Source organism: Limulus polyphemus, unplaced genomic scaffold (assembly GCF_000517525.1).
Source record: "Limulus polyphemus unplaced genomic scaffold, Limulus_polyphemus-2.1.2 Scaffold1559, whole genome shotgun sequence".
In the NCBI taxonomy this organism is placed as follows: Eukaryota; Metazoa; Arthropoda; class Merostomata; order Xiphosura; family Limulidae; genus Limulus; species Limulus polyphemus.
Genome location: NW_013667169.1, coordinates 132,590 through 147,707, shown reverse-complemented (window position 1 = coordinate 147,707; position 15,118 = coordinate 132,590). Strand labels below are relative to the sequence as shown.

Here is a 15,118-nt window from a genome sequence, read left to right as displayed (position 1 = left end):
GACTTAAAGTGCTGAAATCCAGGGTTCTATTCCCTATGCTGGACAGAGTGCACATAGCTTATTCTATTATAAACAAACTTAGTATATTGGTGTTTTGTCTGTAGACACAAGTAATTTGTATCCTCTATTTGACTACATGTGTAATAATAATAATAATTGCTTCTTTTTGATAAGATGTATTTTTAGACTGTAGAAGTTATCTGATGTACAGTAAATAAATAGTTATACAAAAAATTAGATTTTAGGGTTCAAGAAATTGTTTTGTTAGAAATTATTTTTTTTCTTTTACTACTCTATAAACATGTTATAAAGTGTAGATCAAGGGTTACTCAACTAAGGTTTGCAGTTCGAATGTGACACAAATTCTGATGAGTTCTATTACGTTGATTTTAAATACTTTATTTTCTGAATGATTAAACTAACTTCCTATCTAAGGAACCATTATTTTACACCTGAGTCACAGTTTAATAAAATATTTTTTTGAGCTACAGAGTTATTATAATTATAAGGCATACATAGGATATTTTGTTTGTGTTGTAGGTTTCCCTACTAGTCCTGGTCAGCTGTTTAGTCATACAGCTCCAACATTAGACCACAAGCTTGTAAGTTTGGCGGGACAGTTCGACCCACAACTACAAATGGTTTTGCTTCCACAACATCAGTTGAGAGGTCAGTCACTGGCTCCTGGACAAGTAAGGATAGCAGGCCCTCATCCACGCATGTCCACAGGTTTTGGAGAGAATGTCAATAAGCTTTGTGATTTACAGTCTAAGCAGCAACAGTCTCCATTGCCACAACACCAGCATGTGACTGGTAAGAATATACTGTTAAGTAATAATGTTTATAATCTATGAAATGAGAAATACGATTTTTGATAAGTTTTCACTTAACTATGCCCATTAAAATTGTTACTTTCAGTCATATGAAAGTTTAAAATACTCTTTTATGTTATATTTTTGCTGAGGTTTTTTTAATGATATACTATGCATCATGTAGTTAAGTGCTGTTTTTTGATGAGATCTTTTTAAAATATTTGTATGTTGATATTTACATTTTTAGCATGGATCTTTACAAGATATTTTCTGTGTCACATAGTTAAATATCTTGTTAACCCTCATGTTACAAACTTGGCTTTTATGCTGTTTGTTACTGGTGGGATCCATATATTGCATCATATTGGGTAATTTTATGGTTTTTGACTGTTTCAACACTTGATGTAATGAACTGATCAAAAGAATTAGGTGAAATCATTCATTTTCTATGTAAAATCCTTAGGAAACTCCAATAATAATTAATAGGACTTATTGTAGTGCTGATGGTTGTTTTGTTTATATTTGTTTGTGTGGCTAATGTGTTATTAAAGACCCTCTAACCAACAAAGTAATCGATCCACAAGCAAATGTATGTGTAGTTTTGAAAAGTGTTAATAAACAAAACAAATCAGGATCATATCGTTAATACAACGCAAGACATTTAGTATGTTGTGTAGTTAAGTATCCTCCATGTTTTTTGTAGCCTTATGGCTTATAAAATGTTGCACAATGACTTCCTGTTGTAAGTTGTTATTGTTCATACAGAATTTATGTATTTTTATGCAGGTTATATGATTGTTCCAGTATGCAATAAATTAAAAAAACATACGAAAAGAAACTGGTAAAGATAAATGTGTTAATGAATATAAAACAACTAAAAGATTGATTGGATGTATAATATTGAATTTTCTGACCAGTGATAAGAATAGTTTTTAGTTTTACTATTTCTTTCATACTTTTTACAGTTTTCTTCATTTTGTATGGTGTTATTAGAATAAAAACAATGTTTAGTTTGATGTAAACAAAAACTTTGAGATACCTTTACAAGGTTTAAGAAATTCAGTAACAATGAAAATCCAAGATGGAAGTATTTTTATTTTTTCTAAAACAGCATTTCAAAACAAATTTCTAAAGTTTAAGCAACTAAAAATTCATAAAGATACTAAATATAATTGCATACGTGTTTTTTATATTCATAGAAATTAAATATTTGTTTGACATTTGTGTTGTGTACGGTTTAATTTAATAGTTTATTTGTGCATTTCCCCCACCCCTACCCTACAACGAAAAAAAAGTTTAATAATGACTCTTCATTTGATACACCCAGTCCAGAAATGGTTAAAACAATCATACCTCAGGAAAGTAGTTTAAAAAATTTGTTTTATTAAGTAAATGATTCACAATATTTAAAGAAGATTTTTGTGATTAATAATCATATTAAATTTAAGTAAACTTGTACTTCCAGGAGATGTACTTGGTAGTTTTGGTCAACCAGCAGTCTGCAGTTCGCTTTCTCAAATACCTGAACACCACAAGTCAACAGTTATACTTTCAGTATTGCCTCATGCTAGAAAAGAGGGTATTAACCCTCCTATTGGGCATCGTTTCCCAGTTGCCTGCTCAGAATTAACTCGCCACACTGTTTCAGTTTCTCAGGCTTTGAACCGCTTTGTTGTCTCCTCAAATTGTGGTTTCAACCAACCTTTAACTACCTGTGGCATAATGTCTCACATTACTCAGCCATCTGCTTCTACTATCAGCCAGTCAATGACAGGTCTACATCAACAACCACAAAGTTTCCAAGCACATTTAATCATGAGACAAAGTGTGGCCTCAGATGTTAGCATAAACAAGGCTGTTTTTGCTCGTCCGGGTCATACTTCTGCATCAGAGGGTAAATCTGAATCTAGTTTGTTAGAAACATCTGCTTTTGAAGAAACTCCTCAGAGAAGGACCACTCCAGAAGATTTGGTGAATGTAGTAAATGAACAGACTGTGACTCATGAGACCGAATGTGAAGTTGGTGACGAGCTGGATGATGATGATGATGAATTGTTAGGTAAGAGTAATATCATGTTATTAGCATTGTGGTTTTGTTCTTGATTTTCCAGAATTAGTTATATTGACAACTCTCAGTCATAGACTTTCTTGCTGAAAATTATAGACAGTATGTGTTTTGTTCTGGGATATCAGGCTAACATTACTTGGTGAATAAAGTGACTGGCCAGTTTGATTTTCTTGTTAATCCAGCTAAACTTTAGATCCAGCATGAATCACATTGAATGAACCATTTGATAAACAATTTTCAGTTAAGAAGCATATATATACCAGTTTCTGCATTGGAATTCACACTTTTAATTTAATATTCAAGATTTATCAACACATACTTATAACTAGTGTTTCTGTAGTTAAAGGTGTTTAAAATCTTTGACAAATTGTGTTATTAGAACATTTTTTGGCATATGAGATAATAAATAGGAAGTATGGGGGAAACAAATCCCAGTGTGAATTTTACACGTTGAAGAAATTATAAAGTTTTAGGATTATATTTTCCACTTTTGACCATATTACAACACTAGACATGTCCCTACTTGTATAGTTTCAGGACCTGGGCCCGTAAGGAACTTGTACTGATCAATCAGGAGTAGGTACTAAGCTAAGATAAAACTATTCCTATTTATGGATACAACTTCTGTGTACTGTATCATTTATTGTAGTGATATATACATAATCTATCTTCTCTCTTACAAGTGTATTTTACGAGAGCAAACTTTTACTGTCAATATGGCTGTTACATGGTGAAACAGCAATGCTAAGTTGCATGGAGATTTTCTAGTGGCAGTTAACAATGTATTTAAAATTTTGGTCAGTGTTAGTTACAGTGTAATGAAAAGACTAATCTTTAGTTGAAAATAAGATGAAATGTATTGTTTTAGATTTCAGAAAAACTAATGCACAGTGAAGAGTTGTAAACATTGTTGGAATAACTCATATGATTTATTTGTAGAAAAACTGTGTGTGTGTGTGTATGTATGTATGTATGTATTTCTTATTTTCCCAACATACTGCCTTGTAGCTTCTTCGGGAGAGTATAGTAAAGCCTAAACTAACAGTGAAATTTAGAACAAAATATAAAATGCTGTACACATTATACACACAAACAGGACAGCTGTGGTTCAAACGTACGTAGCTGCAACAATGTAATTAAAAAGTTGAAATGTAAGCTGTAAGTCTTAACAGAGTAGTTCAAAATAATGAAGGTAGCACTGAAATATAAAAAGTTTGTTTTCACAAGTTTTTGAATAGTTTTAAACTTTTAATTCCACTTTGGTTTGTGCCTTTAGCCCTCGGTGGCTAAACAGTAAGTCTGGAGGCTTATAATTTCAAAACCCAGGTTTTAATACCCATCGTGTGTACAGCACAGATAGTCCATTGTGTGGCTTTGTGCTTAACAACAAACAAAATTATGCTTGTAAAAGATACTGTCAAGTGTTTCTGACAGTTAAATGTTTGTATTTGTTGTTTTTCTAATCACTAAAATCTTGAACAGTTGAGTGACATTTTTCTCATTCTTCTTTGCCTGCCAAGTAACATAACATTTTTGGACTTTACAGTTCTATATTTAACAAAATGAGTACAAAAAAGGCAAATTGTACATTAACTTTGTACAGTGGAAGGGAGTATAACCAGCAAAGCATTCTGTAGCTGTGTTAAGTGACATTCATTTTTAGTTTTTAGTGATCAAAATATCATACAATAGAATTATAAGAGCATTCCTATGTTGTAAATAGCACCTGAATTAACAAGTTTTCTTCATGCCTAGATTAATAAGCCCTTTGAACCAAAAAAAATTCTTGAACCTTAACAACATTATTGTTGTTCTATTAATTATTTTATGTTCTTTCCAGTGATGTGTTCATTTTTTGGATGCGTTGAATAATTTATTACATGTTAAAGTGGATCCCATATTTAATTTCAGCTTCAATTGTTCTATTACAGGTCTCGGCAATGATTTTAATATTTTGGAATATGCTGATCCAGAACTTGTTGACAAAGGACTTTTTGGAGATGGAGAGACAAATAACATTTTAGATGAACACCTCGATCTGGACGATAAAGATGATATGAAATGTAAAACTAACACAGGTGATAAAGCATGTAGAAATAGTATAAAAAAAGACCAGTGTATTCCATTTCAAGTTGGAGATGAGACAAATGTTGAAAAGAATGAGAAATCCTTCCAAAATGTACAAGTAAGTAGGCCTAGCTCATATAATTTTCAGGCTAAATTCAGTCAGTATAGCAGTTTAGAAAGAGTGAAAGATTTAAAGGAAGGTGTACTTGAAGATAGACTGGTGGGTTTTTCAGGAATTACGAAATCTGAGGCCTCAGATTCTGAATTAGTGTCTCATCTTTCTAAGGTTCTTGATAGTAGTCAGAAATCTGTAGAAGATAAGCAGCTTCTGTCAGAAGGTGTTGGAGTGCCATCAGCAGAATCTGTTTATCGTTTGCTTATAAAATCTGGTTCACCTGTACTTCAGACACATCAAGGAAACACAGGAGTCAAACCAGTGTCTCAAGTTTCAACTGTAAGTCGATCATCCGTATCTACACCTGTTTCTAGTAGTCAAGGAAGTGTAGGGGTTACACAACTTCCAAATAAAGTGCTCTTATCTCATTCTGCTCAGTACATTCCAAATGTGCCTTCTCCACTATCATATCCTATTGATAATACTCATTCGTCTCAACCTTCACCTGCTTCCCATCCCCAGCATAGACTTTTTATACAAAGACCAGGCCAGGTTGTTACTGTAATTCGTAGAACTTCACAACCACCTGTACGAAGGTGTGAAGCTGGTCAAAGCGACCAACATTCATTGATCGAGAACCATTCACTCCTTTTGGAAGAACTTGTTCAGAGAGAAAAGCAGGAACAACATGGGAAAAGCCAAGATGGTCTGGCATCTCTTCCTGCTGATGCACTTCTAAATGATGTGGATTTTGAACAGTTAAAAGCTGATGTGCTCTCATGTTTTCCTGATGATTCTTTTGGAGGGCCTGGTACAATGCCATCTACTCAAGATTTGTCACAATCAACAGTCACTTCTCTAGATAGTCCTAAACTTTCAAGACCTATACCATCACAGTTTTTTCATGAGGCACAGAAACAGAGGCATCAAACACAACAGCCAGTAGGTTGGCAAGGTCATCGTCAAGTTCTTGTGTCATCTTCTGGATCCACAGTTCCCGGGTCTCCTAATCCAGATCAGAAACCTTTTTTAGGAGTATCCAATGTTTCTGCTTCAGTGGGTTCACAGGGAGGACCTGTGACTCATGGAGAACCTCATGTTAGGCATGTGACTTCTAGACAAACTTCTCCGGGTATGTCTTTATGTCACAAATTTATTATGTTGATTATGAAAGTTGAAGTTTATACATTTTGTTAGAAAGTGACAAGTGTAATTAAACATCACAATAAGAAGAAATCTTTTTGGATACTAGACTTTTAGATGGTCCAATAGCTGAAAGACTATTGTGTACTTATTAGTAAGTGGATTGAGCAACTTTAATTATTTAAAGTGTATTTAAATTAATATTTTCATTCTGTTTGTATACATAACTAATAAGATTTTACAGTTTGCAGCATTTCATAGGATTTTTTTAAGCAAGAGATTATTATTTATTCATTTACTATTCTGGCTTCAAAGTTCTCCATGCATAAAATAACAGTAAAATAAATTCCATTCTAGAGTTGATGTTTTGGTTATTTCAAGTGTTCTTTTGTAGCATTAGGAATTAATTCTACATTAGTTCTAAGGACAAAAAAAAATTACAGATTAAGAAAAAAATCTAATGATATAGTAGGAAACAGTGATGCTCCTCCTCATCATGGATCCTACATGATTACTTCACTGCCAGCTCCTCCACTTCCTCCAGCTGAACCATCAAATGACCAAGAGAGACAGCAGCAATCAAATTACGAACAATGGTTGTTGCAGCAGCAACAACTGTTAAGTTCTAATCAAAAATACCTTGAGACAGAAGTTGGAAAGCTACGAAAAATTAAGAAATCTCTTAATGCGAAACAACGTACATTACGAAAGAATGGTCAGGAATTAGGTGAACGAGATGCAGCTGAACTAGAAAGAATTACCCAAGAGCAAGCAGAGCTCCAGAAACAACTGGACCAGGTACAACGTATTTATATATCTGGAAAACATAATACTTTAAATATTATATTTCTGAAGGGGTATTATAATAGATAATTATCACATGGTATTACAGATAAGTTTGAGCTTCAGCAAGATTCCTTATATATTAGCAGCGATGTGTGTTTCTTGTGAACAAAATAGGGTTAGTATATAATGTTTTTTGTTCTTTTTTAAGATCACCAAGTTTGAGTAAGAAAGCAATGTTCACAATAACTAAAACATAGTCTAGGATTTTCCAAATTTAATAGTCAAACTTGAGAAAATGTATTAGAACTTTAAGAATATAAATACTAACTGACATGCCTGTTTAGTGTTCAGGAAAGACATGGGTGGGGAGGGCAGATCCAAATCTCAGCCCCCACACTCTGCTCATGACATTCATCAGCGGTTCCTATTTAAAAAAATCTGTTGTCCTGAAAGAAAGATACACAGGCGACATACAGACATCCATGAGGTGACATGGGGGCATCAGATTTGAATGCCAACCCTTTTGTCCCTTCCTAGGGGGCCTGCTCTAAGAGTACATGTTAGGTTTAGTGACAATTCACCAGTTATAAGCAGACACACATGCACATACAAACGTTGTCAAATAAGAATAGCAACAGAATAACAAACAAGTTTGTAAAATATTAGCCGGGAAAAGTTGTTCTTGTACATAAAAACACGTTAAGGAACTGAATTCTCAAGATGATCAAAGGCTGACATTTTGAGTAAATAAGAAATTTTCTTACTCTTCAAAAAAAATCTATGATTTCAACTATACTTTATATCATTATGTCCAGTTGAAACCTCTGGTGGTTAAATGTTTATTAGCTGAGTATTATATTTCTGTGTAAACTGACTTAAACTTTTGTTTTACATTTTAATAATTAGGAATAAATAAAATATATAAATTAAGATACTTCAGTTTACAGAAAAGTTTTGATAAAGTTTATCTGTAGAAATCTAACACACACATACTAAGGAAAAATCTACACTTTTAAAAAGTGTCCAAAACATTTTTCTAAACGTCATTGTGTTTGTGTTCAGTTATTATACACTATTATAAAGTGTTTAGTAATTGTAGAATACGTCATAAAACCAAAGAAGTAGGATACACTGTAACATTATACACAAGTGTAATAAATTACATTGTATTATACTACACTATCCTACAATGTGTTGGTGCACTACAGTTTATACCTGCTCAGATAGCAAGCAACTACATATTTAACACTGGCAATTTAATTTAAGAATGTGCAGTATCATTAAATAGTTTGTTTTTTATTATCAGTACAATGTGTTTTCTTATTTCCCAGAAATTTTTGTTGTCCATTTTTAATAATAATAATAATAAACATGCAACCAATTTCTAGGTGAAAGTTTGTCTTGTATTATCATTATTAGCCACGGCATAGCAGCTCATAGAATGGTTCTTGAGTTTATCAAGTACAGACTTTTAGCTCGTAACTCTCTTATCTCTTGACAGATTTGAGATCTAGTTACAGTTTTGGACTCAGGAGGTCAAACCCTTTCGATTGATGTATTTGACCATGCCCAAGGTCTTATAGATTAATTTGCTGTAATTCTGATTAAAGGTATTTCAATTTGAGGGTAAGCTAGTAGAGATCCTGATGAGTAATAAAAATGAATTGGGTTTGTGCACACACTTGCTATTGCTGGTGCAGAAAAATTTTGCTAATAAAAAGGGAAAAAAAGATCTTATAGATTTATTTACTCTAATCCTATCTAAAAGAATTTCAAGAGCAGCTGCTATTAGCGATTCCCTTTTGTATTTTATGTAAGTTAATCTTTTTAAAACAAAAAAAGGCCACATTTCTGTAAGACCCATACACATCTGATTTACTCTATTTATGAGCATTTTATGCACAAATAACCATCCGTGCTCCAAGATACACAGGGTTGTACATATGTATATATATATACCTTCTTTTTAACTATGAAATTAAGCTGTATGTTCTGTTTGCAAATTCTGTTGACCAGGTTGGTTCGTCAACACATACATTGAGGTTGATTAATCAATTAATATTTTTAGTTAAAAGTTCTCTTTCCTGACTTTCTGTCTGACATAGATTAATTATGCTGTCAAAGTTTACAGTGCGAGTTAAGCTACTTTCAACTGCCAGTGTTCATAGATTTATTGGACTGTCTTTGGCAAAGCATCAACTACCTAATTAAAACTTTTATCACACACACATTCATAGAATACACTAACTTTCAGTCAGGGAAAAAACATCACAAAGCAACTAATAAAAAACGTTTTGTAAATGTAAAATGATGTAGGAATGACAGTGCCAAAAAGAATCCATTCAAGAATATATGGATGATACAGCTATACATAGATCATCCCTACATGACTTTCAATATTCAAATTTAATGTTACAATTTTATATGCATACCTGACTTTAATATTACTGCAGTTCAATTCAACCCACCTCGCAACCATTTTGTGCTCATGCATTTTACAGTGTAATATTTAATTTTAATATTGAAAGCCAGGTAGGGATGATATACATATAGCTGTATCGTCCCTATATTCTCGTGTACACTCTTTTTACCACTGCCATCCCTACACCATTTTACATTCACAAAATGTTTTTTATTGCTTGTATTCTAGAAATATAAAAATGGAAAAAAGTTAATTAAGTTGAATGTTTGAAGTTTCTTTTTTTTGACAGTGATTACATAATTTTCATTTCAGCTTTAAAGCAAATAGCTTTTATTTCAGTATTATGCTAGTGATATTCATAAGACAGATACAGACTGCTAACTTGAAATATATAATTTCTTTATTCTCTAACATATTACACCTTTGTTTAATATTAGGGTACTTATTACATAGTCTCTCAACATTTTTATTTTTATTCGACAAATTAACATTCCATGTAATAGTTTTACAGAACGTTGTTTCTTTTGTTTTGTACCTAAAAGCACACTGTGAAAATAGCCCATTTTGCTTTGAAGTATCTGGATATTGAGTTTAGATAAATTCCTTTTCCCCCTTTGTTTATTACAAGTCTTTTAAAATTGTTGAATTATTAACCCATTAAGTGCGACAGGAGCAGTTCAGTTGCTGTTTTCTGACTCACGAATAAAACTGAGTTGCCATCAATCACAATAAAACGGTAAATTTCTTCATTCGCATAGTTATAGTTATATGTGCGACTGACGGATATTTCCGTCATCCGCAGTTAATGGGTTAATGGCAACATTTATTTGGGATATGTTCTAATCTGGTAAAATGTATTAAAGAAAAATGGAGCTAGTTATTACAAATCAGAATATATTTAACTTAAACAAATATAAAGGATTTTATTGTGTGTGTGTTATTTTTTGAAAGGGACACTTTACAAGTGACATGCTTTAAACATATGATTTTAATTTGTAATGGATATGGGATTATAAATATAGTGAACAGTTCTACACGTGTACTTTAAATTTGCTCTATAGTGACAACAGTCTAGTTATTCCTTTAGTAATGAAATTGTGCTTAATGCACTAGATTCAAAAGCTTGTCCCAAATAAGTGGTATAACAAGATATGGAAAAAAAGTCTGTGTATTTTATTTTATTTGATACTCTTTTAATGTTCAACCTCTTAAACATTAATATTTTTAACGGTCTTGTAATTAACCAAGGGTAAAAGATCTAAACTGTAATATGTAGTAATGAAGAATCTTATTAAATAGTCAAGGAACACAACAGGGGTTTTTCTAGGTGCTCATTGTGTTCAGCAGCATTTTAGTCTAGGCTCGCCAAACACCCAGCAACCTACCTGTTCTCTCATATCACAGACTTTCCTGTGGTGGCAGTTTGCATTAGGAGGTCAGAGTGTACATTGGCCATGTTTCTTCCTCTTCTAGGCCACCATCTCTTCCTTTGCTTCACAACATTGACAATAAATAAAGAATATAAGATTGATGACTTGTGTGATACACTAAGCTTTTGTTTTTTTTAGTGGGTTTAGATGTTTAACCATTATAAGCATCTCAAAAAAACTAGGATGAGCTTTTAATTAAGACTTAATATTATAATTAATCTGAATTATAAACCTTGTGAATTTTCATTTCATTGGATCATTTTGATTGTTCAAACAACATATGTGCAAACATAACATTTGTTGTTTGTAAGATTAAAAAAATGTAACCTTTCAATTCAACTGTATTTTAAGTTTGTTAGTCTTAGTTGTAACTATAGTTATATTCAATAGGCAAGGAAGCACTCCCGAAAACATAATGTTTTGTTTCAAGATTATCAAGTGAAACAACAGAAAAAACAATTTCAACAGCAGCAGCATCCACAGATTGCTGGGACTACACAACTACCAACTCAACCTCCTGTCCTATCTCAGGGTCCACCCACACCTTATATGGCTGTGAGTTTTAATACCAATTTAAGGAATGCTTACTTTCCAAGAGCAGTTAGAGTTATTTAATGTTTTTTATTAAATTGTAATTATTATGTATTAATACTTCGAACCAGTTTCTTTTGTGTGTGTGTGTGTGTGTGTATACAATCTTATGATAGTGTACTTAAAATTAAACTTGCCACAAGACAGTACATGTTCACTAGTAAAAGTTTTTGTAGCATATATATTAAACCCTAATATGGCTTATATTTTATCAGTAAACTAAAGAAACTGGTTAGATTTTATTAGAAAATAAAATATAAATATTTCAGATGCACTCTTTATAAAACTTTTGAATAAATATAAAACTTGAATAGAATATATTTCATGGTTTTAAGAATTGTTGACTAGGCTGTGTATGTGTCTTTATTGATATGTGTGAAATAATAAATGCTATTTATAACTTTACCTTTTTCAGCACTGTGGATAGAATGTTACAAAGACCAGAACATGTGTACAAAATACTACATGTATTACATCTCACAGGATTCACTCTGTGTAACTTAATATATGAGCAGTTATATAAGGTTAATAGTTGCCTTTTACATCAGTGTTGCTTTGTGACTGCATGATAAAATTTGATTTTTATTAAAAGCTTTGCTTTATAGGCAGGATCTTTTGATTAAGCAACTTTTGGTGATGATTCTTTAATGTAATTATAAGTTTTGAATAAAATCCTTGTTGATTTCCTATGAATTTGATGGCTAAAATCTCTCATGTGAAGGAAAATGACATAGTTTGTGTTTTCATGTTTAATATGATTTTTTTTATGTTCAGAAACTCTTGTCAACATTTTTTCCAGTTTGACTTACATAACCTTTTTCACAGGATTTTTATGGTTTAATATAGATGTCTTTATTTTGTCTTCAGGTGTTGTTCTGTTTGAAGTTTCATTATTTTTAATAGTGAATCTAAGTTTCAAATGGACAACAACTGCCTGTTGTAGAAACCTGAAGACGAAAGGCGGAATACTTTCAAAACGTCGTCCTCTACAGTTGCTGTCCATTTTAAACTTAGATTCATTATGAATACTCTGCCTAAACAACCTATCAAATATTATTTTTAATGGTGTTTGGATACTTGTCAGTGTAACATAAGTGATGGTGATGATTGTGCTGACCTCTTTCATTTGGATATATTAATTTTGTGTTTATTATAGATATGGTGTGAATTACATGTGTGTTGATCTGTTTTCATTTAGGCATGTTTTGTTAATGTGGTAACTTATGATATGGATAAAGTAAGTTAATGACCCCCCAAAAAAAAATTCTTGATAAGTTGGAAACTGTGTTTGTTAGTAAACTCTGGTGTCTGCTCACACTGCATACATAAAGGCTTTTATGTTCTTTGACTACTATCATTTTGTTGAGTTATTGATTATATGGCATAAACCAGGTTATTTTTACAGATGAAAAAAAATTGCATTAAAAATATACCTGCTATTTGAACTTGTTGTATGTTTATAAAAATAATAATCTAATATATTTCAAGTGTAACAAAGTAATTGTAAAAATACCAATTTGATAAGCCATTGGATGACAGTGCATGGATCTTTAAATTAGTATTGTGAATTGATGTTATATTTATATGTTCATTTGTACAGGATCAAAATGCACCTCAGTCTCCCATGTTGTCACCATCACCCCTGGGAACTTCTCAGTCACCACAATTGCAGCATTCTCAGTCACCTTTAATGCAGCATTCTTCAACTCTAGTTTCACCATCTTCCATAGTCCAACATTTACCTCAAATAGTAACTTCCCAGTCTGGAGCTGCTGCCATGCCTAGTCTTGTACACACTGCTCAAGTAAGTGAAAGGAAATTCATTGCAATTACTTTCAAAGTTGGCACTTGAAAGAAAAATAATTTGCTGGGAAAATACAACATGAAATCTGTACACAGTTACCTTTTAATTAGGGTTTCAATATTTTCCACCTGTTTAATATTTCTTTGAAGTACAATGATTAATGAATAATAAATGTCAGTTCTTTAGTACCATAAAAAGCTTTTAATCTCTTTGTTTTAATACACATGAAGAGCCAGTTTTTACATAATTCTTGGGTATCTCCATTGAGTGCCAATTATCTTGATTCCAATCTGAGAAGTTGAAGTTTTATAGATTGATTTTGAATTTACATCTGTCTTAACAAATTTGCAGCATTAGTTCAAAATGACTTTTAATACTGAATGTTGTTATTTTGCTTAGAAAAGAAATGGCCTTAAAACTGATTTTGTTGTATCTTTTAACAAATACGTGGTTTTCGATAATAACAAGTATGTGTACGTAGAAAAAAAATTGTTGTGGTATGAACAATGAAATTTAAAACAGTCATACATACTTCACCAGCCATGTGCTTTAATTCTTCTTATAGATTTTAGTGACATATTCAACATATAACAGAGTAAAAGGAATATCATATAGATTACGTAATTGTTACTCAGAAGCTGATTTACTCATTGAAAATATGAAAGATTTGATGCCTTATACTAACAGAGTTAAAAACAAAATTATATAGCATGATTTATGGTACACAAACTTTAGTAGAAAATTCTGTATCTTAAATATTGTGGATTTTGTTCTCTAATTGAAACTTTGCTTTATTGCCAAATATGTTGGTTTCTATTCAATTTTTTTAAAATAAATTTATATCTGTGTTTTTACATAACAATCTCAACTGTCCAGATATTGTTTGTAATTTACAAAGGGCATTGTACTTGTTCAATAGTACGTTTACATTTTAAGTGAGCAATTACGTAATAGGTTTTGTAACTGTAACAAGAAAGAGACGATGGAAAGTTGTGTCTTATAATGGGGCTGAAATGGTGGTTCAGAATAAGTTATGTGTGTTATTCTGTATTGAGTATGTACCAAATGCAATAGTAGTTTCATATGGTGTTTTTCACACCTCCAAATTCTTTTGGAGGTGAGTATCTGGGAGTAGGACTGGCGTCCTTGTCCGGACACTGGGTGACCATGTTTTGGTGTGACGGGGATTTGAACCTGCAGATTGCGAGTCGAGTGCCCTAACCACCTGGCCATGCCGAGCCTACCAAATGCAGTTACAAGGTTTTGGCCTCATTAGACGTACATTAATGAATGCATATGACACTATGAATTTATTTATTTTTAAACATCTTGTTCATTATCTCTTTCATAATCAGGAGTATTGATAAATTGTTTACTCTGAATAACAACAGTTATAGAAGCACATCCAGTTGATTGTTACAAGTGTTGTTAAAAGATCAGTTTTAACTGAAAAAAAATATATTAAAAGTTTACCTTTTAATGTAAGAAAATGCAGTAAGCTATAAAACTGGGTAATTTTTTTATGTGCAAATATTATTCAGTATTTTTGTACATACAGTTGTAAATTAGAAGTATTTTTTAAATTTACATTTCCTCATCATGCGGCATAAGCATGTATAGATATATGCATGTTATCTCAATTTGTATCCAAAGTAACGTATTGTATATTTAGAAGAGCTATTGGTTATTTCATTTTTATTTTAATGCACTGATTTTGTGGATGTTCATGTAAATCTAAGTGAAGTGGGATAGACAGGTGTCAGAGTGTGTGATAATGGTAGTGTAGCTCAGTTTATACTAAACTACTCTTAGATGTGAAGAACAAGTTAAAATGATCTGAATTGTTTTATTTCACTTATTCAGCACGGGCTCGGTCCCTG

The 15,118-nt window shown here is 32.1% G+C and overlaps 1 protein-coding gene across 1 annotated transcript in view; it reads left to right on the top strand.

Moving 5' to 3' along the window:
- LOC106464091 (histone-lysine N-methyltransferase 2C-like) overlaps positions 1–15,118 on the top strand; it is a 138,676-nt gene that overhangs the window by 107,726 nt on the left and 15,832 nt on the right. The window contains exons 39-44 of the mRNA XM_022391762.1: positions 541–813; positions 2,278–2,871; positions 4,812–6,194; positions 6,678–7,003; positions 11,234–11,398; positions 13,035–13,238. Of these exons, the coding sequence (XP_022247470.1) occupies positions 541–813; positions 2,278–2,871; positions 4,812–6,194; positions 6,678–7,003; positions 11,234–11,398; positions 13,035–13,238 (2,945 nt within the window). The remainder of the gene's footprint in view (positions 1–540; positions 814–2,277; positions 2,872–4,811; positions 6,195–6,677; positions 7,004–11,233; positions 11,399–13,034; positions 13,239–15,118) is intronic.